This window comes from Pristis pectinata, chromosome 8 (genome assembly GCF_009764475.1).
Source record: "Pristis pectinata isolate sPriPec2 chromosome 8, sPriPec2.1.pri, whole genome shotgun sequence".
Classification (NCBI taxonomy): Eukaryota; Metazoa; Chordata; class Chondrichthyes; order Rhinopristiformes; family Pristidae; genus Pristis; species Pristis pectinata.
Window position 1 is genome coordinate 9,157,358 of NC_067412.1, and position 26,228 is coordinate 9,183,585.

General features: G+C 40.8%; 1 protein-coding gene across 3 annotated transcripts in view; it reads left to right on the plus strand.

The window, feature by feature from the left end:
• epn2 (epsin 2) overlaps window positions 1–26,222 on the plus strand; it is a 50,610-nt gene extending 24,388 nt beyond the window's left edge. For 2 of the 3 annotated variants that reach the window (XM_052022260.1, XM_052022259.1), the window contains 7 exons: window positions 2,491–2,603; window positions 10,365–10,472; window positions 11,952–12,105; window positions 12,701–12,865; window positions 13,316–13,411; window positions 16,648–16,866; window positions 19,843–26,222. In XM_052022260.1, coding sequence (XP_051878220.1) covers window positions 2,491–2,603; window positions 10,365–10,472; window positions 11,952–12,105; window positions 12,701–12,865; window positions 13,316–13,411; window positions 16,648–16,866; window positions 19,843–20,162 — 1,175 coding nt within the window. In that variant the 3' untranslated portion in view covers window positions 20,163–26,222. Of the gene's footprint in view, window positions 1–2,490; window positions 2,604–10,364; window positions 10,473–11,951; window positions 12,106–12,700; window positions 12,866–13,315; window positions 13,412–16,647; window positions 16,867–17,473; window positions 17,597–19,842 lie in introns of all 3 variants that reach the window. The other variant, XR_007956813.1, reaches the window with a different exon arrangement.
• Window positions 26,223–26,228: the final 6 nt, after the last annotated feature.

Sequence of the window (26,228 nt, forward strand, 5' to 3'; positions counted from 1 at the left end):
ATCTCGACATCCATCAATCTCCATCTTGAATACACTGAGTGACTAAACCTCTGCAGGCCTCGAGTAGTGAATTCCAAAGATTCACTCCTGAGTGAAGAATTTTTTTCTCTCTCATCTTAGTTCTAAATGGCTGAGTCCATGACCCTTGGTTCCAGATACTCCAGCAAAGATAAATATTAACTGCAGTTATCCTCTGAAGTCCCTAAAAATTTTGTAGATTTCAACAAGATTACTTTTCATTTTTCTAAACTTGAGCAAGACCCAACCTGCTTAATCTCTCCTCGCATGACAAACATATCTTGGGAATCAATCTTTGACAAGCCTTCACTAAATTTCCTCTAGTTTAGGTATAACTTTGCGAGACTCTGGACCTGTGCACTCATTCTCTTTCTATAAAAGTTGTCATTACCATTTGTATTCAGAACTGTAAGCTACATCTACATGTCAACCTTTAGTGATTCATGTATAAGGACATCCAATTTCTATTAAACATCAACAGCGTCTCTCATCATTTTAAATATGCCACCTTTTATTATTTCTACCAATTACCTCACATTTTTCCACATTATATTTCACCATATCCTCTCCAATTCAATTAATCTGTCTAGGTGCCCCTGAAGCCTTTCTGTATCCTCTTCATGGCCACACTACTACCCAGAAACTGGAAATACAAAATAAAAACAAAGTGCTAAAACTAATCAGCAAATCAGGCAGCATCTGTGGCAACAGAGACGGATTCTGCCTGACCTGCTGAATATTTCTTGTGTTTTATACAGTTCCAGCAAGACCTTCTTGCTTTTGTATTCTGTGCCTTCGTTTATTAAGGCAGGTATTTCATACACTTTCCTAATCACCTTAACTATCCGTACTGCTACCACTGGGGATTTGTGAACATGCACCCAAAAGATCTAATTCTCTATAGTTAGTATCCTATCATTTTTCACTTTCCTTATTTGCCTTCCCTGCATATGTTGGCTCACACTTCCCTGGAGTAAATTCCATTGGCCACTTTTGTGGCCTAATGTGAGCAAATTGGATTAGTGTAGGTGGGTTAAAAGGTTGACTTGCATCTGGTGTGCCAAAGTACAACTCTGTGAATCCGACTGTATGACTCTGTCTCTCAGTAATGTTAATGGAATTATCTCTTTATATATTGGCTGATAGCAATACTTTGTTAACATATTGACAGCTCACCTTGGGTTTTGAGCCCATTTAAAATTCCTCCATTAACGTTGGGAAGACCAAAGTCATTATTTACCCCCTGCTGTAACACCATCATTTACAACCATTTGTTCTGAAATCCCATGGCGATAGAATTTCATCCTTTTGTATATGCTAAATTTCTGCTATAGAAATATATGTCTGTTGAACTCTGCTTCTGAAATTTGGCTTTAATTTATTCCAAAAATGATTAATTTGTACCTCACTTAAGTTTCAAAAACTCGTATCCTATCCATGGCTGGGACTACTAATTTTTACCTGAAATACTTATCAATGTTTATGTTGCTCAGTTACATTATCTACCTTCTTAGCTTCCTGCTATCCACTCTCCACAAGCTTTAACTTACCAAGGTCAAGCAGCATCCATGGAAACAGAAATGGTTAATGTTTCGAGTCCCAAACCCTTAGTCAGAACCAGGAAAGAAAGAAAACAAATCAGTTTTCAGTACACCAAAGTCACGGGAGGAACAGATAGACAAAGAGCCTATCTCTGGGTGAGGCCAAATTATTTAATGTAGCATTTAGATTCAGATTATGCTGCTTTGTCTATGTAATGTGTTCCTCTTATCAAGACTGTGGGAGGTGCCTGTCAGGCCAGACTGTACTAATAGAAAAAGAAAACTGAGCCAAAAGATGACTGGCAAAAAATGGCCAGTTTTGATACAGACATAAAGAAGAAACAAGTTACCTAAAGTTGGAGAATTTAGTATCGAATCTAGAAGGCTACAAAGTGCCCAGACAGAACATCTTGATTTTTTTTAGGATGTGTGTTTTAATATAACATTCCACAGACATGATGAACCTTTTGCAGTGGAGGATGGCTGATAATGAAATATTAGACAGTAGTTCAGTCACATACTTGGGAACATCCTGAATTAGTAGAGTTAAAAAGTATACAAGATACAGACTTTGAATTTCCACAAACTTAGCCCAATATTATGACAAAACTGGATGAGACTGCAAATAAAATTTTGTACTTTTGATTCCAATATAATAGATTTGAGAAACTTGCACATTTTTTGCAACAGTGCAGAATACATTTATAAAGTTTTTATTTTATCATATTTATGATTCATAAGTAGTGTGATAACATATTAAGCCAAGGGTGTTGTACGTTATCTTAATTTTTTTATACATATACAGTATCCCATTATCTGGTGACATGCAGTACTATTGCTGGCCCCTGCAGTTTCTGCTAGCTGTAGTGCAATATAGAATCAAGTTGTCTTATTTTTGATCTTTAGTATTGATGTATTTGTTTCTTTTTAGCAACCTCTCCTCGCGCTTCTTCGGAGTTGGAACAAGCCAGACCACAAACCAGTGGTGAGGAAGAACTTCAACTGCAGTTGGCTTTAGCTATGAGTAGGGAAGCAGCAGAACAGGTACACCTCACACTAATTAACTTTGCTCTGTTGTCCTGGTTATGCTATTGTTGTCAACCAGGTCATGTGATACTGTGTCCAATAGGAAATTACTTGTTGATGTCTGTGCATGACATACAAGGTTATTATTTCTTAATAGGCTGTTTTTTTTTGCAAGAGGTCTCCAAAATACCATAAAGCTTGGGACACTAGGAAATATATCAGAGTCTACTAAAGTAATTATAAGATAGTTTTATGTTGATGAATTTAATGGCTTCCCAGTTATTTTATACAAAAATAAAGCTTGTGAAGTTCTTTCATATTTGCAAAAGAATTTGATTGTTTTCCTTTTGATCAATGAAATACGGAAGCACAGAGACCAGTTTTCCTACTCTTGCATAGCCACCATGTGCGACCTTGTCCAAGAAACAGAAAATGATATTAAAATCCTACCTTTCTCCTTCCTGCAGTTCTCTCTGTTTCCGATTCTTAATTTCTATTTCAGATCCTTTTGTCCTCTGTTCTACATTCCTATGTTTGGTAAGTTTCCTGCTGCTATCCCAATTTGGCAGTGGTTTGTAGGATTCAGTGGAAAGAATCCCGGCTTCAAGGACTGGCTAGTTCTACAGGTTCTATTCATGACATGGGAAGGCAGTCATTGGTGAAACTGACGTCTAATTTAAGTATAAGCTTAGGTTGTCAGACATAGAGTTCACTTTTCCTGAATGACGGGTCACCATGGATGTATCTTGATGCTAAAGATGCTTATATGTTTCTTCCCCTTCTGATTAGAGATAGTCAGTAATTGGTAATAATTGATAAGGATTGAGCCCTTATTGGTTAACTAATGGATACCAGAGGTCTGTTACCAACAGCATGGCAAGCATCATGAATAACCTCAGTTTTGAATGTATTGCCACATAACCATATTATATCTGCATCATATTTCATTGAATAGTTGTTGTGGAGCATCAACAGCAGTTAACTTGCCTTTTTTATTCAATTAAAGAAGGTAACGTAAGTGGTTTTCATGACATTCTAAACATTTTGCTGTCTTGCACAGACACTAAACCTGTCCTACATATTAGCCTTGACCAGAATGCAGTCTTTGTATTGCTGATTACTGTGCAAGCTGCAAGCTCCCAAAGCATGCATAAGAACATGAAAATATGAGAAATAGGAGCAAGACCATTCGGCCCATCTAAATCATGGCTGATCTTCTACCTCAAAAGCCATTTACCTGCACTTTCTCCATATTCCTTTAGTCTCCAGAAATCTATCAATCTCTGTAATTCAGTGACTCAGCCCCCACAGCTCACAGGGGTAGAGGATTCCAAAGATTCTCCACATGGTGTGTAAGGGAATTTCCCCTCATCACACTCCTAAATGGCCTACTCCTTATTTCTAAGACAATGACTAAGACTACTACTGTTTCTGCACTCTTCAGCCAAGGGAAACCAGCTTCCTGTATTCAGAGTATCAAGCCCTAAAGGAATTTTTAAAGTTTCAATGAGATCTCCTCTCATTCTTCTAAACTAGAGACTGCAATATATATGCTGTTAACAATCTGAACAACTTTGCAGAGTCACTGATAGCAACACACTTTCAGTTTTTGGCCCACTAGGATTGTTATGAGTACAATACCAATGGTATTCAAGCAGTAAATTATTCACCAATTTCAAAAAAAAGCAGATCCAAGACAGTTTGGGCCCTATTGGCCAAAACCTTTTGCTCTCTTCCCAATTCCCATGCCTCCATTTTTCTCTTGCCAAATATGATCATGTTACAAATATAGTCATTGTTACAAACATTTTAAAAGAAACTCTACAATTACTACAGTAGGTGCACTTATTTACCTCCATGTTAAATTTTGTTGCACCATAAAGTCCAAAAGTCTAATGTAGTTACACACTGTAATTGGCTATCCACAGATTAAGTGATGTTTATATTTTACACAAAACTTCTTAAATTATGTTTTTCTGCCTATTCCATGATATCTCCTGGAAATCTTTGAAAATTAATCAAATTCCAACCACTATTAGAATGCTTTGAAATTTGGTAACTGAGTTCATATTTGACACAATGGGAGGATGGTGTTAATGTGTTAAGATAAGATAAGGTGTCTTTATTAGTCACATGTACATCAAAACACACAGTGAATTGCATCTTTTGCATAGTGTTCTGGGGGCAGCCCGCAAGTGTCGCCATGCTTCCGGCACCAACATAGCATGCCCAGAACTTCCTAACCCGTACATCTTTGGAATGTGGGAAAGAAACTGAGCACTCGCAGGAAACCCACGCAGACACTGGGACAACGTACAAACGGACAGTGGCGGGAATTGAACCCGGGTTGCTGACGCTGTAATAGCATTACCCTAACCGCTACAAATTTGGATGGGGAAAAATGCACAGTAAATATAACTATGCATTGTGTTATGTTTAATCAAAACCACCTCATTTTAATACCCAAACACTAAAACCATGTACAATTTTGTAGTCTACCATCATATGTGAAACTTGTTTTCAAATTTCAAATGCAATGCACTTTTAGATAGCACTTAATGAGCATTTTGTGTTTAGAAGAAAAAAGTGCACTGCATAATAATGTGAAAGTTGTAGACTGAGTTAAAATCTATTAATTAAGTTTGAACATCATGGTATTTTCTGAAGAAAGTAAGGACATTTCTGAGGGGCACTGGTCATAGCAAAATCGATTCTTTTGCATAAAACAAAGTAGACTGCAGCAGAAATAAGTGTTGGAAACCTGAAATATGTGACGTGTGTAGTCTAACGCCGTGTGTGGCAGGAAAGAAAATGCAGAAACACGGAGGCTGGGCTGGAGCATACTTTACTGACTCAAACAAAGCACGCTTGCTAAAATAACCGAGAGCCTCTCTGGCGGACGTGACGTGCGGTTCCCACCGGAAGGCCTGCCCCGCAGTTAGTCTGCGTCGCGCTCCCGCGCATGTGCCTGTGGCCACTGATGGCAGTTCGAGTCCTGCGGGTCTGGGCCACTACACCACCCTCTTTTCCCCCCCCCCCCCCCCCCCAGAACCACCCATCGGGGGCGTGGGATGCCCAGTCTGTGTGTCCACCTTCGGTGGCCTGCCCCGCCGGCGCGGTGAGGGCACCTTTACGGGCTGTCCACTGTCCAAATGCGCCAGTTTGAGGTGGTCCACTGTGACGGTCTCTTGGCGGCCCCCCACCTCCACGACACACACAGATCCGTTGTGCCGGATCACCTCGAAGGGTCCTTCGTACGGCCTCTGCAGAGGGGACTTGTGCATGCCCCTGCGAATGAAAATGTACTCATAGTCCCTGAGATCCCTAGGAACAAAAGTCGGTGTAGTGCCATGTCTGGAGGTTGGAATTGGTGCCAGGCTCCCCACCTTGTCCCGCAGCTTCGTCAGCACTTCTGGCATCCCTGCTGGACCTTGGGGCTCCGGCACGAACTCGCCCGGTACCGTCAGAGGGGTGCCGTAAACCAAATCCGCTGAGGAGGTGCCCAGGTCCTCCTTGGGGGCCGTGCAGATGCCCAGTAGAACCCAGGGAAGTTCATCTGCCCAGTCGCGCCATCAGGGCTGACTTGAGGTGCCCGTGGAAACGCGCAACCAAACCATTGGACTGTGGGTGGTACGCCGTGGTGTGGTGTAAACTGGTGCCCAGGAGTTGTGCCAGTGCTGTCCACAACCCTGACGTGAACTGTGCCCCTTTGTCGGAGGTGATGTCCGCTGGAAGTCCGAACCTGGCGGTCCAGTTTGTGATGAGCGTCCTGGCGCAGGACTCCGTGGACGTGTCCGCTAGTGACACGGCCTCCAGCCATCTGGTGAACCTGTCGACCATGGTGAAGATATACCTGGAGCCCCGGGAGACAGGCAGGGGGCTGACGATGTCCACGTGCGTGTGCTGAAACCTGCCGAGCGTCGGTTGGAACTGTTGGAGGGGAGCCTTCACGCGCCGCTGGACTTCGGCTGTCTGGTGGTGTACGCAGGTCTGGGCCCAGTGTCCAACCTGCTTGCACAGACCGTGCCAGACGAATTTGTCTGAGACCAATTTGATGGATGCTCGGATGGAAGGGTGGGCCAGGCCGTGTAGCGTGTCGAATACCCGCCGCCTCTATGCTGTTGGTACCAGGGCCGAGGTCTGCCAGTCGACGTGTCGCACAGGAGCTGAACCGCCGTAGGGCCTACGGGGATGTCCTCCAGCCAGAGTCCCGAAATGGCGGTGCGATAGGCCAGGATCTCGGTGTCCGCTTGTTGTTCCTGCGCCAGCGCCGTGTAGTCGACCCCTGGGGCTGAGGTGGTCACTGAGTGGATGTGGGGACGAGACAGCGTGTCAGCGACCACGTTGTTCTTCCCCGCGATGTGGTGGATGTCGGTGGTAAACTCCGAGATAAACAAGAGGTGCCTCTGCTGCCAAACCGACCATGGGTCCGATACCTTTGCGAGGGCGAAGGTGAGGGGCTTGTGGTCCATGTACGTGGTGAAATCCTGTCCTTCGAGGAAATACCGGAAGTGCTGGATGGCTAGGTAGAGCGCTAGCAACTCCCCGTCGAAAGCACTGTACTTCACCTCCAGCGGTCGCAGGTGTCGGCTGAAAAAGGCGAGTGGTCGCCACTGGTTCTCGACGAGCTGCTCCAGGACTCCGCCGACCGCCGTGTCGGAAGCGTCGACTGTGAGCACCGTGGGTACATCGACTCCCGGGTGTACCAGGAGGGCTACCTTCGCCAACACCTCTTTGGTCTGCTTGAAGGCTTCCATGGATTCCGCGTCCCATTCCACCTCCTTGGCCTTGCCAGCTATCAGACCGAACAGGGGTTTCATGATGTGCATTGCCGCCGGCACGAACTAGTGGTAGAAATTCACCATCCCCACGAACTCTTGCAGGCCCTTGACCATGCTGGGTTTGGGAAACTGGCGGATGGCCTGAACTTTGTCCGGCAGAGGGGCGGCTCCATGCTGGTTGACCCGGTGGCCCAAGAAGTCGATTTCTGGCAGCCCGAACTGGCACTTCGCGGGTTTGATTGCGCTGGCAGAGCTGGCGCAAATGTGCCACGTGCTCCTTGCGTGAATTGCTGGCCACCAGGATGTCGTCTAGGTAGATGAAAACGAAATCCAGCCCTCGCCCAACCGAGTCCATTAGCCTCTAGAAAGTCTGAGCAGCGTTCTTGAGGCCGAAGGGCATCCTTAGGAATTCAAACAGCCCGAAAGGGGTGATGAGGGCTGTCTTGGCACATCGTCGGGGTGCACGGGGATCTGATGATAACCTTGGACCAGGTCGAATTTTGAAAAGATGGTTGCCCTGTGGAGGTTGGCCGTGAAGTCCTGGATGTGGGGCACCGGATATCTGTCGGCGGTTGTGGCGTTGTTAAGTCTCCTGTAGTCCCCGCAGGGCCTCCAACCTCCTGCGGACTTGGGCACCATGTGCAGTGGCGATGCCCAAGGTCTGTCTGCGCGGCGGATGATCCCCATCTCTTCCATTTTCCGGAACTCCTCCTTGGCGAGGCAAAGCTTGTCGGGTGGCAGCTTACGGGCCTGGGCGTGCAGCGGTGGTCCTTGTGTGGGAATGTGGTGCTGTACGCCATGCTTGGGGCCAGTAGTGGAGAACTGTGGCGCGATGATGGAGGGGAAATCCGCCAGCACCCTGGCGAACTCGTCACCCGAGAGCATGACAGAGTCCAGGTGAAGGGCCGGGAACTGGGCTTCCCCAAGCTGGAAGGTTTGGAAAGTCTCGGCGTGGACCAACGCTGGCCTTTCAGGTCGACCAGAAGGTAGTTGGCCCGTAGGAAATCTGCCCCTAGTAATGGCCGTGACACAGCTGCTACTGTGAAGGTCCAGGTAAAACAGCTGGGGCCGAAACGCAGCGGGATGGTACGCCAGCCGTACATCCAGATGGTGGTGCTGTACATCCAGACGGTGGTGCCATTCGCGGCGGTGAGGTTGGGGCCTGGGGCTGCAGTACGGGTGTCCATGTTTGAGGGGGGAAGGACGCTGATCTCGGCCCTGGTGTCCACCAGGAAACGTCGCCCGGAGTGTCGGTCCCAGAGGAACAGGAGGCTGTCGCGATGGCCAGCCGTCGAAGCCACTAGCGATGGCTGGCCCCGGTGTTTCCCAGGAAGGCACACGGTGGACGGCAGCGGCGCGCATTTGACCCCCACCTCTGATGGTAAAAACACCATTGGTCCGAACCCTCGTCTTTGTCCCCCGTGGGTCTTGGCGGTTTCGGTTGTGGGGTCTTGACCTTAGGCTGCGCAGTCGTGGTTAGGCAGATGGAAGCTGCTCCCGGCTGCTTACTCTGCCACAAAATGTCCGCCCTGGCCGTGAGGCTGAGTGGGTCACTGAAATCTTCACCCGCGAGGAGGAGGCGAATGTCCTCTGACAGTTGCTCGAGGGACAGCTGCTCGAAAAGGAGGCAGGGTTTATGGCCATCCATGAGCGCCAGCATGTCGTCCATCAGCTCAGATGGCTTGCGGTCGCCCAGGCCGTCCATGCGCAGGAGCCGCGCAGCTCGTTCGCGGTGGGAGAGTCCGAAAGTGCGGAGGAGGAGTGCCTTGATTTTAATGTACCTGTCCTCCATAGGTGGATGGTGCAGGAAGTCGATGATCTGCGCTGCCCTGTCCTGGTCGAGCGTGCTGACCACGTAGTAGTACCGCGTGGCGTCGGCTATAATGCCTCTGACGCTGAACTGGGCCTCAGCCTGCTCGAACCAAACATGGGGCTGAGCAGCCCAGAAAGTCGGGAGCTTGAGCGAGACTGTGTTGTGCAAGTCGTTGGGATTCATGTCGCGGGTTCCAGATGCCATCTGGGAGCGTCGGGGTCACCAAATGTAGCCGAGCGCCGTGCGTGGCAGGAAAGAAAATGCAGAAACACAGAGGCTGAACTGGAGCACACTTTACTGACTCAAATAAAGCGCGCGCGCTTGCTAAAGTAACCAAGAGCCTCTCCGGCGGATGTGACGTGCGGTTCCCACTGGAAGGCCCGCCCCGTGGTTAGTCCGCATCGCAGTTAGTCCATGTCGCGCTCCCGCGCATGCACCCGCGGCCACCGATGGCGGTTCAAGTCCTGCGGGTCCGGGCCGCTACACATGATAGAATTAGATCTAATGTGGGAGAAGACGTCTGTTCACATTTACTACGTTAGCATTGTAGTTTAGAAGAGTGACGTAATAGCCATGTGTCCATCATAGAACAATGAAAATTAATTATGACGTTCAGAGGTTGATGATGCCACATGCAGTAAAACTGCATTATTGAATTTCAGTAAGGCAGTTTTGAATTGCAAGTAAAAATTTTAAACATGGTATCATTTAACTTTTTGATGTACTTAAGAATTTGAACTTAAAAGCAAAAAAAATGCACTGGCTGAATATAAAATAATAGCTGTGCTTTATGTGCAGTGATCTGATTAACATATTAGCAGGCAGATGTTATTGATCTTCAAATATGCTTTTATTAATAAATGAACATATGGACAGTTCAAGATTATTTAGCCTTTTTGACAGATTGTTACTTGCATCTCAAGTAAGTCTGGGATATACCATAGAACAATACAGCACAATACAGGCCCTTCGGCCCACCATGTTGTGCCGCCCTAGGTGCACAACAGGTTTCTTAATCAGGTTTCTCTGGTTTAATGCCACCTCTCTCTTGCCCTACCCTCCCCCCGCCTGCACTAGTTAGAAATTGTTTTGTTTTTATTTGAAGTTCTTTGTGGAAAAAAAAGGGCTAATCTTTTACAAAAGGAGTTCTTCACATAAACAATTTTGCATTGTGGTCTTTGTCAGGAGGATCGCCTCCGTCGTGGTGATGATCTTCGACTTCAGATGGCTTTGGAGGAGAGTCGCAGAAATTCAGCTGTATTAGTGGGCAGCACTGCTCCAAAGAAGAAAAAGGTGAGGGTAATGCTGCCTACACCCGAAAATAAGACAGAAGCCATAGATGTAATAGTGATTGCCGAATGGAATAGGGCATTCTATAGAATGTTGTTTAAACATAAGGTGGTAAAACTGTGGAATTTTACACCATAATACGTAATTGTGGTAATTAACATAAATACATTGAAAGGGAAGGTAGATAAACATGGCAAGAAAGGAGCAGAAGGATATGTTCATGGATTAGATGCTGAAAGGTGGGTCATGTATGGAGCCTGGATTTGTTGGGCTTAAAGGCTTTTTATGTTAGTAATTTTCTTAATTTTGAAATTGATTATTTTTAGTTGGTTTTATGGGTTTATTTCAATATTCACAGTCTGCAGGTATGTTTGTCTTGAAATTAGGGGAAAATTTAAAGGTGGCTTTGTTGGGTTGGGGAATGGATCCTGGGGAGTTTGGCCTAGCAAATAAGATTTAGAATCCCTCCAACAAGACCGGCTTACGGTCTTATTTCAATAATCACATATAATAAGATAAGATTAAAATATCTTTATTAGTCACATGTACATCAAAACACACAGTGAAATACATCTTCTGCGTAGAGTGTTCTGGGGGCAGCCCGCAAGTGTCGCCACGCTTCCGGTGCCAACGTAGCATGCCCATAACTTCCTAACCTGTACATAATAATTCCATTTAGAATAGTTGTTCATTTTGAGACTGAATACATAACTTAATTACTTAGCAATAGAGGGAAGTAATCTACTTCAAATGTCCAGTTGTCTGACTATTTTTTTTAAACTGATCTAGCTGCTAGATCAAAAAACTGATTTGTTTTTTTTCCCCATTGAGTAGTGGGGCACTTCTGTCTCAGTCTACATCTGTTAATTTTTTAGTATCTGCTCTCCTCTTATGAGAGGTGGAAATGAGAAGCTGAACACCTTTTCTCCATTGAAAAGAGTCAATTGTACTCTCCTTGCATAATTTGCCGCCCCCACCCACCCCCTCCCTTCCTCCCCCCACAATATGAAAGTTTCATTGAGGGTAATTTTCCTGCCCTGCCTCTCTGTACTGTTACTGTTTTTACCTGTACTACCTCAATGCACTCTGTACTAACTCAATGTAACTGCACTGTGTAACGAATTGACCTGTACGATCAGTATGCAAGACAGGTTTTTCACTGTACCTCGGTACAAGTGACAATAATAAACCAATACCAATACTTGATTATATAGGAAAGAAGTTGATGAGAGCTCAGTTTACCTTTCATAAATCAAAGATGATTTTTTTTTTCTGGTCCTGAAAGTAAAAGTACAATTATATAACATGGGATGGTAGAAGAAAATAGCATAATGGCATCCTTTTTTTTAAAACATGAACCAATTTGGGATTCTAAACATCTGAAAACTACTGTGAATGTAGTTCATCAGCATGACTATGCCAGAGCATGTCTTTGTTTCCTTGCTGTATTTCTGTCAGCTGACTTTGCTAATTAAATAACAGGCATCCATGGTTACCCTCATGGATCCCGTGCCAGCTGCAACATCAAAGAAAAATGGACTCTGGGAAATATCCGTAAGGCCAGTTCTAATAGAAAAACCTGACCCCTGGGGAGGAGCAGGTAGTCCGGTGGCTTCTGACCCATGGCAATCACTTGGTAAGTAATATTGCATATGATAGATGTAATATATTACAGGCGTTCTTTGAAAATTGCTTGATGATTTAAATTTTCAACATTAAATTCCAACTTTGCTGTAATTATTTGGTTAGTTCAAATTGGGGAGTATTTTGGTTTTCATTGCAAAATACAAGTTTGTGATATCAGAAAACTACCATTTAACAAATAAAATAGAAACTAGAATTATGAATATTTTACATAAAATATTAAACAATTAGAGTACAACTTAAAATATGAATAACCACCAAGTGTAACTAAAGACAATTTCCTTTGTGATCAGAGTTTATTCTTTAAGTAGTGCATAACACATTCAGTCAGGAGCATAGTATTTGATAAGCCACAGTTCACTACACTGCATATCTTGAATTTGAAAAAGACTATTCTTAATTTTAAATGATGGTTCTTCTATTAGCCAGGAACTTGCAAGAAAGGTAACGTAATTCAAATATAAGCTTATGTTAAATGGGTGAAGGACTTGAATTCTGCTGAATTATCTTGCTCTTAGCTGAATTATGCACTAAATTAAATTCATTTTCTCAGCTGATGCAAATATTTTTGTCTTATTTGGTTCTAGATGCAAAACCGACTGCCACTATTGATCCTTGGGGTGCTTCTGCTTCATCTACCCCACAAACGCTTACTAAAAGTATAGACCCATGGACTTCACAGACCACCTCTGCTGTTGTGACATCTTCAGCTGATCCCTGGGGACCAGGTCCTTCAGCTGATTCTATTTCTGGTAAGCCTGTTGAAAACTGTGGAAATAAAATTGCAACTTTCTAGTTTTATGTATATTGACAGTATCGTGCACACCCATGTGCAGGCATGTTCTGGGAATATGAATATGGCTGCAAATTAAAGAAAACTTCAAAGTAGATTTGGTTCTACTTGGTAAGTTACCAATTGACAGCAAAATTTTATACTGTTTTTTTGGGCAAATATAATGACAGTGACCTGAACACTTAAAAATGTAACAGGATTTAGCTTGTGTCAATCCTGCATGTATTTATCTGTATACTGATTGTTGTTTATCTAAATTGAGCTTGGTAATGTGTTAAATTGTCTAAACACAAATAAAGTATTTACACGGTGGGACAATAAAGCTGATTTCAATGAATTATAATTTGAAATAAACCTCATAATTCACTGTGACTTACCTTCTATATTTCCTTTACAATTCCCTTTACAGGGAGTACAGCCTTTGATCCCTTCAGCACGTTAAATGGTGCTGCGAAAGATGACTTTGCTGATTTTGAGGACCTTCGAGCTTCATCAAAAAAGCCAGGTAGTAAAGTGATCATTTGTTCAGTATGTTACCCAGTTAACCCTGCTGGTTCTAATTTTAATAGTTTCTAGAATGTTTATTGTATGAGATTTTTTTTCTATTATGCAAGAGTTCAATTGACATTATGGTATTCAAGGAAAATGTCTCTCCAACTTGTTATGAAAATGTTGGAAACATTAGCAGGTCAAGCAGCATCTGTGGAAAGCAAAATGGTTAATGTTTTAGGTCAGAGACCCAATGTCAACAGTTGCTTTGCTTTTTTTAATCCAATTATAGAAAATAATGCAAGTAGTTTTCTCACTAATTTAAACATTTTGTTCTCTTGAATAAATACTAAACCTGTTCCCCAGATTAATCTTAACCAGAATGCAGTCTGTGTGTTATGGATCACTGTGTAAGCTCCCAGGGCGTGCATAAGAACATTGTAACTAGCAGCAGGAAAAGGCAATACCCCAGCCACTTGTATCAGCAAGCATTCCTCCACCTACATCCCAGACCTCTACAAGGACCCTTTGAAATAAGTCTAAGTTATGACTGATCTTCCACCCTAACATCATTTTCCTGCGCAAACCCTATATCCCTTGATTCCCTTAATATCCAGAAATGACTAAGCCTCCACAGCCCTCTGGGGTAGAGAATTCACCACACTGTGTAAAGAACTCTTTCCTCATCTCAGTCCTAAATGATCTACCCCTTATTCTGAGACTGTAACCCCTGCTTCTATATGCTAAGCCAAAGGAAACATCCCCGCTGCTTCCAGCCTGTAGAGCCCTGTAAGAATTTTCTATGTTTCAATGAAATTTTCTCTCATTCTTCTAAACTCTGGAGAATATAAGCATATGTTATTTGATCCATCTTCTTACAGCAAACCTGCCATCCTTGGAGATATTCTAGTGAATCATCACTGTACTCTCTGTATGGCAAATTTATATTATTTAGGCAAGGAGACCAAATCTGTACACAGTACTCCAGGCACAATCTCATCAAAGCCTTGTATAATCACTGCAAGACATTTTTTACTACTCAATGCATATCCGTTAGTAAAAAAAGAGACTGCATTATCCATTTTGCGCGCGGTCACTCTTCTACTTTTATATTCCCTCTCCTGCTCACTCAGCTAGTCTGCATCTCCTTGAAGCGCTCCTCCCTTCTTGCCATACCACCTACTTTTTGTTATGTTGTTAGTGGAAACATTAGAATTGTGACTTTTTTTTTGACCTGGAGCCTATGGCATTATGGCCTTCCATTATTTAAGCATGATTTTGTGGTGAGAGAAAAAAAAACAAAGCTTGATACTGACATCCCTTGCTCAGCAATTTTACAAAACCCAAATTCTTTTGAATAAAGCATGAATACTCATCTAATTCAGAAGAAACATTTTAGAACATTCAAATATTTTTGTCTTTGTAAATTGTTAGACTTTTCCATTTGTGGTGATTTTTTCTGAAAGTGCAGAATGTACAGAATAATGGGGAATATGCTTTGAGTTAAAATAGCTAAAAGGAATACCTCAGTTCTGGAAAGTTTGGTATAGAGTCTGAGTAAGTCGGCTAATTTGAGATAATGGTGAGGGGATTTGTAATGACAATTGACATAGTACAAATGTAGTCACTTGTAAAATAAAACACAGGAGTTTGATTACTGCATACTCCACAATCCTCAATGTGGAAATGACTGGATGGTTTTGTTTGTGATGTTTGAAAGAGAAATATTTTGACTGAAGTCCTGTTCCATGTCGAGCTTTGTTGGCACAATGTAGGATGCCAAGTATGGAGAAGTCAGTGGAAGTGGGATAGAAAATTAAACTGACAGGCAGTTAGAAGCTCAGGGTCACCGTTGCGGACTGAACACAGGTATCCTGCAAAGCAGTCACCCAACTTACATTGGGTCTTCCCACTTTATTGAGACCACAGAGAACACCAGATGCAGTTTACTGAACTGGAAGGGATACAAATAAATCACTGCTTCATCAGGAAGGAATGTTTGGGTCCATAGACAACTAGAAGGAGGAGGTAAAAAGTCAGGTGCGGCATCACCTGCAGTTGCATGGGAAGGTCCGTGAGAGGGGAAGTGGATATTGGTAGAAATGGTATTGGTATTAGTTTATTATTGTCACTTGTACTGAGGTACAGTGAAAAACTTGTCTTGCATACCGTTCGTAAAAATTAATTTCAGTACACAGTGCATTGAGGTTGTACAGGGTAAAAACAATAACAAAATACAGAGTAAAGTGACACAGCTATAGGGAAGTGCATTGCAGGTAGACAAAGTGCAAGGTCAAACAAGGTAGAGGTCAAGAGTCCATCTCATCGTATAAGGGAACCGTTCAAGAATCTTATCACTGTGAGATAGAAGCTGTCCTTGAGCCTGGTGGTATGTGCCCTCTGGCTCCTGTATCTTCTGCCTGATAGGAGAGAAGAGAGAATGACCCAGGTGGGTGTGGTCTTTGTCTATACCCTCTCGCTGCCTTGGTGAAGCAGCCAGCATAATCAGAGTCCATGGAGGGGAGGCTGGTTTCCGTGATGTGCTGGGCTGTGTCTACAACTCTCTGCAGTTTCTCGCGGTTCTGGGCAGAGCAGTTGCCATACCAAGCCATGATGCATCCAGATAGAATACTTCCTATGGTGCATCGATAAAAGTTGGTGAGTGTCAAAGGGGACATTCCAAATTTCTTTAGCCTCCTGAGGAAGTAGAGGCACTGATGAGCTTTCTTGGCCGTGGCGTCTACGTGGTTGGACCAGGACAGGCTATTGGTGATGTTCATTCCTAGGAACTTTAAGCTCTCAACCCTCTTGACCTCGGCACCATTGATGTAGACAAGTGCATGTATTACCACCCCCTTTCCTGAAGTCAATGACCAGCTCTTTTGTTTTGCTGACATTGGGGGAAAGGTTGTTGTCATTACAATGGAAGAGTAGACCAGAGTTTGCAGAGGAAATGGTTCTTTCAGAATGTTGAGAGGGTAAAATGTGCCTGATGGTGGCATTGTGTTGGAAATGCCATAAATTAGAAAGGATAATCTGTTGAATGTAGGGGCTGGTGGGATAGAAGATTAAGATAGGGGGAGCCCTATTCTTGTTATCAGTAGGAGGAGAGGAGATATGTGCAGAAAACGGAACATGGGATTATACAGACCTGTGGATATTAAACATTTGTCATTAACATTTGGTATCTGTGTTTTGAATTATCTAAAAATGTTTTTAATGTTGGTAAATGTTTATTGAATTTTGCTCCAGGTGAGACTGATGTGTTGGGAGGAAGTTCCAGGCCAAGTGGTTCAATTAGCCCAGATCTCCTTGACACTCAACTCAATAGTTCAGCACCAGCAAAACAGACTACAGCTCGGAAAACACCTGAATCCTTTTTGGGTCCTAATGCAGCTTTAGTGAATCTGGATTCTCTGGTATCCAAACCTATCCAACCTTCCAATATATCTAATCCTTTTCTGGCTTCAGGTATGAATTTCAAAAATGTTTTTGTTTTAAATTGAACTCTCCTCTTTGCTTTGAAGTTAAAAGTAATTACATGATTTTGGTAAGAGTGTTGTGACAATTCTTTCGGCATTGCACAGCTTGCAGCTAGTTTTCTTTCTAAAAGGTGAAATGCATTGAAAATATATTGAGAATATGTTACAAGGTAGACTTGGGGGTTTTCATACCAACACTCAACCACATTACAGACTGGTTCCAAATCCAGTCTAAACTAAGTGATGGATTTCACCAGGATCATCACACTTTCCTGCGGTTATTTGTACTTTCCTCAAGGTAATGACATGCATTGAGAAATAATGGCTCAAATTTTGTTGGGAAATGTTGGCAGTGCCTCGTGTAACTTGTATAACTCGGCAACTTCAGGATTTCTGCTCAAGATTGCAAAGTCCTAAGTTTTGGATAGTTTCACCAATTGCATTCTGATTCCACATAAATGGACAATCACACTAGTTCCGCACCATGTGTTGGAGAATCCACTTGAACAACTTCTGCCTCGTGTTTGAATGCCAGAGTGTTTGACAGTGGGGTCTAGCTTAACCAGCTGTCATTTTTCATCTGTTTTATGGGTAAGGCTTATTCTGACCCTCCATGTGATGACATTTATGTCATGGAAGGCCCTGTCGCTGCAGAGGGCTGATTGCGACTGATGGAGCTGGCTTCTCTCTACAAGTTCCCACTTGGGGAACTGCATAATGTAAGTCTCAACTTTATTCATCAGTCAGCAGCAAGACTGTAAATGCTGGGCCATTTGTTACTTATCTGAGAGATGGGTTAATCTGATGTAAAGCAGCTTAGGAAATTGGTTCTGGCATTTTAGTAAATTTTTAGTTACTGTGGCTTCCAACTCGATTGAATCATACTGCAATGGGAGTGGGAGCTCAGGAAATATGAGGGAGATACAATGCGAAAGAAATTACTTTCTGCAGCTTTACTTCCCTAACTGATTTGTAAACGTCACACAATGCCACTTTCTTCGTTCTTTGTAATGTGGCTGTACAAAATAGAAAAGGGAGTGCTTTTTTTTGTTTTTTTTTTGTTTCGTTTTTCATAGGTTATGGGCACAATGTGCAAGACCAGCATTTTCTATCCATTTGCCCCTTTAAACTGAGAAGCTTTTGAGGGCATTTTAGAGCATATTTTGAGAGTCAGCCACATTGATTGCTTGCTATGGCATTTCAAAGCATATTTGAGAATCGGTCACATTCCTTGGATGCTATTACACCAGGTGGCTTTTACAACAAGGCTGCAGGTTCATGATCACCATTACTGCTGAAACTAATTTCATATTCCAAATTTATTTAACCTAAGTGATCCTGTCAAATTCCAGGTTTAATATTATTGTGGTCTGTACATAAGCATAGTTTCTAAAATTGCTTTGATGTGTTCATGAGAATTAAGTAGGATTAGCTCACTGTCTTGGGCCCTGCTAACAGTTAAAAGACCTATAAGTCATCATTTCAGAATTTACCAAGTATCTTCTATGTACCATTTTGATTAAATTAACCTTACTTGCACTCATTGGTGTAGATGTCAATGTGCCATTAATTTACAGTTCCGAGGATTGTTGGTGTGGCGGCTGCTTCTCCATGTTCCTCACATTGTAATTTTGTGGTCTTTATATGCTGTCATTACTGGATCTTTATTTCTACTTCGGAGCTGAAGTCTCCATTCGCTTTCTGGAACATGCCACTGCTGCTCAGACATCTCCTTTTCAGCCTTCTCCACTTAAAGCATTTCTAATTGGTCTTTTTCTACTTCCAATTAGATTGTTTCTAGCTTGAAGTCTGTCTCAGGGAGTGTGACTGACTCAAATATGTTTTGAAATACCATAGCAAGCAATCAATGTGGCTGACTCTCAAAATGTGCTGCAAAATGCCCTGACAAGCTTCTCAGTTTAAGGGGCACATGTACAGTAAATGCTTAACCCAGGAACAAATTAAAAAAATCGAAAAACACTTTTTTTTTGGAGAGCTACATCACAAAGAAGTACAATGTATGCAGATGTGTGTCCTGTACTTTTTTTGGTCCACGGTTGTTTTAATTTGCTTCTGTTTTTAAAATGTCACCTGTCAATTTTACTGTTCTTGCGGATATTATTCTTACATGCATATTTTTGTGATGTTTGGCTACCCCATAAATTGTCACTCATGATCAGAACCATAAATGTGGCCTTGCACATGCAAGCTGAAAATAAGGAAGCATAACCTCTGCTCTTCAAATAAAATGGAGGAATATTCTTTATGTCCTGAGAGGGCAGCTGTGGCACTTTATTTAATGTCTTAATGAAAAAATGGCACCACTGTGCAGTACTCCCTCAGTAATGCACTGGAGTGCCAGCCTAGTTTCTAGAGTTTGCCCTGGCTTTTGGATTCCTCATCAATCAATTTGCATTATAGGAATTCTGCAGTAAGTTCAGGAAGTATATTGCCACCATTTTTTTAAAATTGTAGGAACATACAACAAAAATCGTGATCAAATCAGTAACCCCAGATGTGTTTAAATGTGGTTACTTGCAAGATTTTTTTTGCACTGAATGTCATCAGAATAAGTCACCTAAAGAAAGTGAAAAATGGAAAGAAAAATCCAAGGAGGGAGACTTCATTTAGTTAGAGTTCTCCTAATTTGCTAGGTCAGTTTGGAGGCAGGATTCCTTGCTTAGGTATTGTTGCTTCTGAATGCGTTAATGATACCTTCAATACTGATTTTTGCATTGCACCAATAATTACTTGGAATTTAGATTATGGCTTAGAGCTTGGTTTTGAGCAGAGGCAAACTCAAATAAAGGAAGTCTTCAAATCTTGCAATGTTCATTGTGATTTGGCACAGGCCTGTAAAATTGTCTACTTTCAAATAATTATTTTGTGATATGTCTTTCATTTGAAAACTTTATTTCATTTTACTTATGTTCTATTGTAATGGTGTGCTTTTTGTTCTTTATAGGTTCAACTCCAGTCCAGGCCACTCAGATAAATCCGTTTCAAGTTAACCAGCCACAGCCTCCTACACTGAACCAAATGCGAGCAAGTCCTTTGATGGCCCCAGGACAGTCTACGTTTGGTACTATGTCTACAGTTAATATGGAGTCCATGCCACTCACCTCCATATCAGCACCAGTGGCAATGGGCATGGTTCCAGTGCCAATGATTGGTAGGATGGGTACAGCAATGAACATTACTGGAACAATGCCCCAACCACTTGTATCAACAGGCATTCCTCCACCTACATCCCAGACCTCTACAACTAACCCTTTCCTATTATAAAAGACCAGAGGAGATATCTTCATTAGAGTGAAAACCTAGATAGGAGTGTGGTTAATTGAGTTAAATGTATTCTAGACTACATTTAAGGGTGTGGTGAGGAAACCTTCACAGTAGGTTTGGGTTTTGCTGTGTTGGTTTTTATGAAGTACATATTGACAGTGGTTAATTTTCACTATTTTCTGAAGAAGCTATTTGCTGCCAATGGAGGTATCATATGGTGACTGAACATGTAGTTGAACACTAGTAATATGAATCTAATATTCATACCTCCTGAATTCTCCAGTCCTTAAGTGCATATTACAGTTTGTCCAAAGGTAACATAGTCTTCTGTGCAGTATATTCAGTTTTTGCATTTCTCATGTCACTTGCTTCAAAACAAAATATAAAGGCCACTGACTGTTTTCAAGAATTAGAACTTTGCTTCCTAATAATAAAAAAAGCAAATCTGAAACTTAAGTATCCCAAATCAGAACAAGTATAACATCCAGTTTTCATAACTGACAAATTCTTCCAACCTATTCATAGCAGTAAGGATTTTTGAATTGTGCTGTGTTTTGGCTGCTACAAAGTTGCTTTTGGATTTGGACTGTTGCATGCATCTTTAATTGCTTTTTGAAATAACATTCTAGGCTCTGGATGTTATTTTAGCAGATGGTATTGGCTATTGTTCAGTATTAATCATGGTTCAGCACCGAGCAGATGTGAAATTCCTTGTGGAGTTGTGCTAATCAAAAATAAATGCAGTGATCAGGAACAAACTGCAGACACAAATTTCAGTAACTCCGAGGAGGATTTTTTTATGTAAGAAAAGTTGCATGCATCAGTCTGTTATTGAAATCTAAACTTTGCTACTTACTGGCTATTCTCTAGTGCGAAACACATTTAGGCAAGGCAGTAGTGTGCACCATTGTTAATGCAGTAAATTATAGAGTTAAAGGAAAAATACATCAGTGTAACTTTGGATTCTAGGTGCTTTTTTTTAAACTTTCTTTTAGATTTTACTAAGTACTGCAAACATTAAGCTACTTCAGACTCCACATCGGTATATGCAGTTAATCCTGTACACTTTGCACAGCATTTTTAATAGATAAATCTTCATGTAAAGGTCAAGTAGCCAAGTTATGAGTCTGTAATTTGCAACCATATTGTAGTTTACAGAAGTTTTATGCTATTTTTAATCTTTCTGTCTAGGGACTTTTGGTAAGATTTTGCAAGCGTGTTTTTTATCTGCTTTAAAACATTGTGTTGACAGGTGCCATAATGTGCGGTCCAAACTGTATCTTTGCTTCTTTGTTGAGAGAAAGAATAAGCTCTGTATTTTAGAAAGGGAAAAGGGAATCCTGTAATTGAGAGTGTACTTGTATTATTGTGTTCAGTATGTCATGTTGGTTCAACACTAAGTGCATAGCAAGTTATTAAGTTTTGTAATTTAAAACAGATTTTCTTTATGAATGAATGATCAGACTGGTTACTTAAGGGTGAATTGCTATGCAGAGAAGGTAGATAGTAGTCCTACAGTTTTATTTTAACAACTTACGGGAAAGCAACAGTGATCAGTCTGTGCTTTGCTTTTAACGAATGAGAAATTTCCTATCCTAGCATTTTGGAGTGTGTGTTTTGCAGTTTCATTTGGTTTTGTTTATTAGCTGGGAAATGAGTTTTGGAGACGTGGCCAACAGCAAGTTAGTATTTCTTTTAAAGGGAAAGTTAAAGGCTTGTATTTGTTCTCCTTCCACAAGTTCATTTACTTTTATAAAACAATAACTTGGATTTCTGTATCATTCATTAAATACTTAGAAGTCTTGAGTGATTTGATAGTGAACAATCTGGCATTAATAACAGTAGGTATCAGTATTTACTCATTGTAAATATGTTGCCAGGCACTATATCTTCCAGTAATCACTTGACATGCATATATTTCATACCTACATTTGATGACTATTATGAACTTTATCCTACTCGGATTTACATTTGGAAGTTGAGTTGTCACCTGTCATTCACGCTTAAGTGAAATACTGAGTTTTAGCTAATATCATTTTACTTAGATAATGAAAAAGAAAATACCTTCAATAATAATTTTAAAATATGGGTGTGGAATAATTGTTCATGTGTCAAAGTAATTTGTCTAGTTATAGCATATAGCTATGGTGGTATGCACCTTATTTAAAAAAAAGTCATTATTAGCAATACAAGTATGGCATATTATATGACTTAGAATTTTCCAAATTTCTGAAAATGAAAATTCTATTGCTTTTAAAGATTGACATTAGTATATGCATTTTTATATCCAGAAAGTGGTCATTTACATACCAAATATGGAAATGCCACAATAAAATTCATGCTAAGCAAGTTCATTTGAAACATGACCCTGTTTGACCTTGCACATATATATTTATATTCTACAATTCCAGTTATTTTGAATTGATTTAAGTTCTTCGAAGGGTTCATGTGAGTGCGTGAGAATATGCATGCTAAGAGTGCAGCCACTACTTGTATAGTCTTGCATTTAGTCACTAAAATGTATACAAAGCTTCTGGTAAGATTTGTATTGTTTTCATCATGTACTGTAAAATTTCTTTGCTGTCATTCTGTTAATAACTTTGCATCAATGTAAATGTATGGTAGTCTACCATCTGTACCTGTTGTGTAATTTCATGTGTACTGTAACTGTGCATTGGTTTTACTAAAATAAGTCATATAGTAGAATTTCAATTGTCACTTGCATAGTTATAACTTTAAATGCCTGTTTTTTTTATCCTAAACACACACGAATTAAGTAAGTCAAGGAACTGGAAAATCAATGTAAGACATTTAATTGGAAAGAACATGACTTTCTAGAAGATGGGAACTGACATGTCACATACGAATACCTATTTTTGGTTACCGTACAGGACTCGGTTGGTACTTTGTAAAGGCACTCACTCCTACCTGCCACGTGTGATTTTGACTGAATTTAATGATGAATGAGGACCAAATTCGTGATCCCAGCGAGTTTGACACACGCCTTAAGTGCTCATAGTGATGTGCCAGAAACCCAGTTTTAGAAAGGCCAGGGAAGTAGTTGTAGGGTCGAATGAACTCTTCTAAAACAGAATCTAGGCTAATTCAGTGTTCAGTGATTTCCACACCCCCCCCATGGCTGGGGATTTTAGCCCTAAATGCTTGCATATTTCTATAAATGGGTCTTTTTTCTCCCTGTGGTATCTGTACTCAGTGTCATCTCCATTTATTTATTATATCTGATCTTCAGAAATTTACATATTTGCTCCAACACAGGCTAATGTTTTGGAGATGGGGTGATGCACTACCCTCAGTACATCAGGAGAGATTGCCACAGAGTTCCTTTCAAGGAGCTGGGTTTCAGAAAATAAATAGGCTCTATTGGAAGAGAATATTCTGGACAATGGGGAAGGGAATAACCAGTGGTACATTAAGCTGCAAAGTTGCACCAAACTACTTCAGTCACCGGGACCTTGTTTTTAATTGTTTGCACTCTATCAACGTATTGCAATAACAATTTTTAATTGAAAGAAAATCTACTTGCAGTTTTAGTTTTAGATATAAGTTTAAACTAGGTTGGTGTACCTTATTCATGTAATTGCTTTCATTCTACAATATCCATAAAGATGTTTGGTTTACCTCTGAGATGAAGCATATTTCTTCTAATAAACTGAGGTACACAATGGGTGATTACACCAGCTGAGAAAAATTCCATTGTTGGTGCACATTATTTAAAATGTAGGAACTTGTAAAGAATCTTCTGGAACTTGTGGAAACTAAAGCTTATACCCTAATAAACATATATCGTGCTTCCTCAAAGTTATGTATTACTATCAAGATAGTAACCACTTGGATTCTTGTGACTTTCCCTATCTTGTAGGAAACAGCAGAAATCTACAAAGAAGCTTAAAAAAACTACGTTGATATAGATCTGCTTGTTTAGCCCTAGATGACCTGAAATCCTCTAAATGTGAGTGAATTCATTGTATCTAATCTGTAAAAAAAAAAGGTTTTGTGCTTTTTTGTTTACACATCCTAGAGAACTTTGGCTTCCTCCAAAATTTCACGCTACATGTCCCATATCCATGCAGGTTTTGTTTCTATGGCTTGGTTTCAGAGATTGCCACATGATTTGGGGAATCATTTTCATGGCTGCTGTGCTTTACACCATACACCAATTTAATTCATACTGTCATCAATACTTGGTTCTGTCATTATTATGATGCACGTTAGACCTAATGCATCAATGATAATTGTTAGCTCAGAACTGATGTATTATACTAGATACAGTATAGTGGAGACAAAACATCTTAATTTTGAGTGCACCTAGGTGACAGTACTTAAAACTGACTGATGTGGACAAGTCTTCAAAATAACCTGTTTTTCATCGTGGCGAGAGGCAGAGGCAAGAAGGGCACCAGTATTATGCTGAGAGATGAAAAGTAATCTGAATTTAATTTTAAAGGACACTAGAGGGACTGGTACCTTTTTGATTTTCCAGTTATTTGGCTTGCATGTTATTAGGCAAAAGATAACTATGTTTAAAGATTGAGGACTACTGCACATAATGGTGAGTAACCTATCTTTTTCATGTATTATGTTCTGTTCATCCACCAAACTTATTCATGATGCTGGGAGCAGGCTACTTTATGATATTGTGCTCAACTGTCATTACTGTATTATATAACTTATCAGTTGTACTATTGTAACATATGTTCTGTATCTTATTTTCTATGTAATGGTTTTGTAGCAAGTCACAGTTATTGTTTATGCCATTTAAATAGCAGCAAAGATCAGGGGGCCTGTTGCTTAAAATAAGGAAATTAAATTGTCAGTATCTGTAACTGTGTAGTTTTTAGTTCATTTATTTTACATTAGAAATAGGCAATAATTGCAATATGACTAATTTCCATAAAAATCTTAAACCTGTTCATGATTTTGCTTGATTAACAAGGTAAACTGTATTATACATATGCACATATTGCTATATTGACTCCTGAGGCTTTAAGTACCACATGTTTGACATTGGAATATTACTTGATTTGCCTATGGCCTAATACCGGTGACGGCAGTTCTAATGTAATTAACTGAATGTCATTGCTGGTTCAAAAACAATATAAACCAATGCAAAATACCCAAGAAAGCGTTTTGCAACTCCTAACTCATTCTCAGTTGATTAAATAGAGAATAAAACAAGGGTTTTCATGACCAGTATGTCCACCACCCAATCAGAAAAATCTTTGTAGCTTTCAGGGTATTGGCCAACTTGGGAAAATTTATAAAATTTTATGAAGAGCAAGTATAAAGAAGGTTCTTGCCCAATGTAAATCACAGGTACCATTTCTGTAATTATAGCATAGTTTAGTTATAAGTGAGGTACAAGAGAGTTTATATAGTTGTAATTACAGAGTGAGAACAAATATTATTGATTCAGTATTCAATTCTCAGTTCTCTTTAGGAGTAACATCAAGGCCTCAGAAAAAGAACAGAAGAGCGCTGCTCTAAAGATGAGGGACTTCAGTTATGTGGAGTGATGGGAGAAGATGTTGGTGTTATTCCTTGGTAGGTTTGATAAAGATGTTCAAAACCCTGAACAGTTTTAATAACTTAAGAAACTTGTTCACAATTTTGTTAACCAGAGGACAGATTTAAGATGCTAGCAAAATGAATTGGCACATTTGTACAGTAAGTTGTACTGTAAATGTGGAATGCTCTGCCAGAAAGCATGATAGATATAGATTCAATGATAGCATTCAGAAGACAAATAATGACGGAAATAGAGCAAAAAAGTAAAACAGCTAAAAGGGAGAAGATGACAGTGTTTATTTGTACTACAGCTTTCGCATCAGCTAAGACTCCCGTGGCCAAGGAAAAGAGCAGGGACTGGAAATGTGACTGAAAAACATAATTGGAAAGAGCAAATGAATGATTTCATGAGTGCCAGTATAGGCACAATGAACTGAATGGTAAAGTGTGAATTGGGGAGCTGAACAAATTATTTTGAGCTCCATGATTTCAACCATCACCACATGATTTGAAATGAATGGATTCCAGCAAAATTAAAAA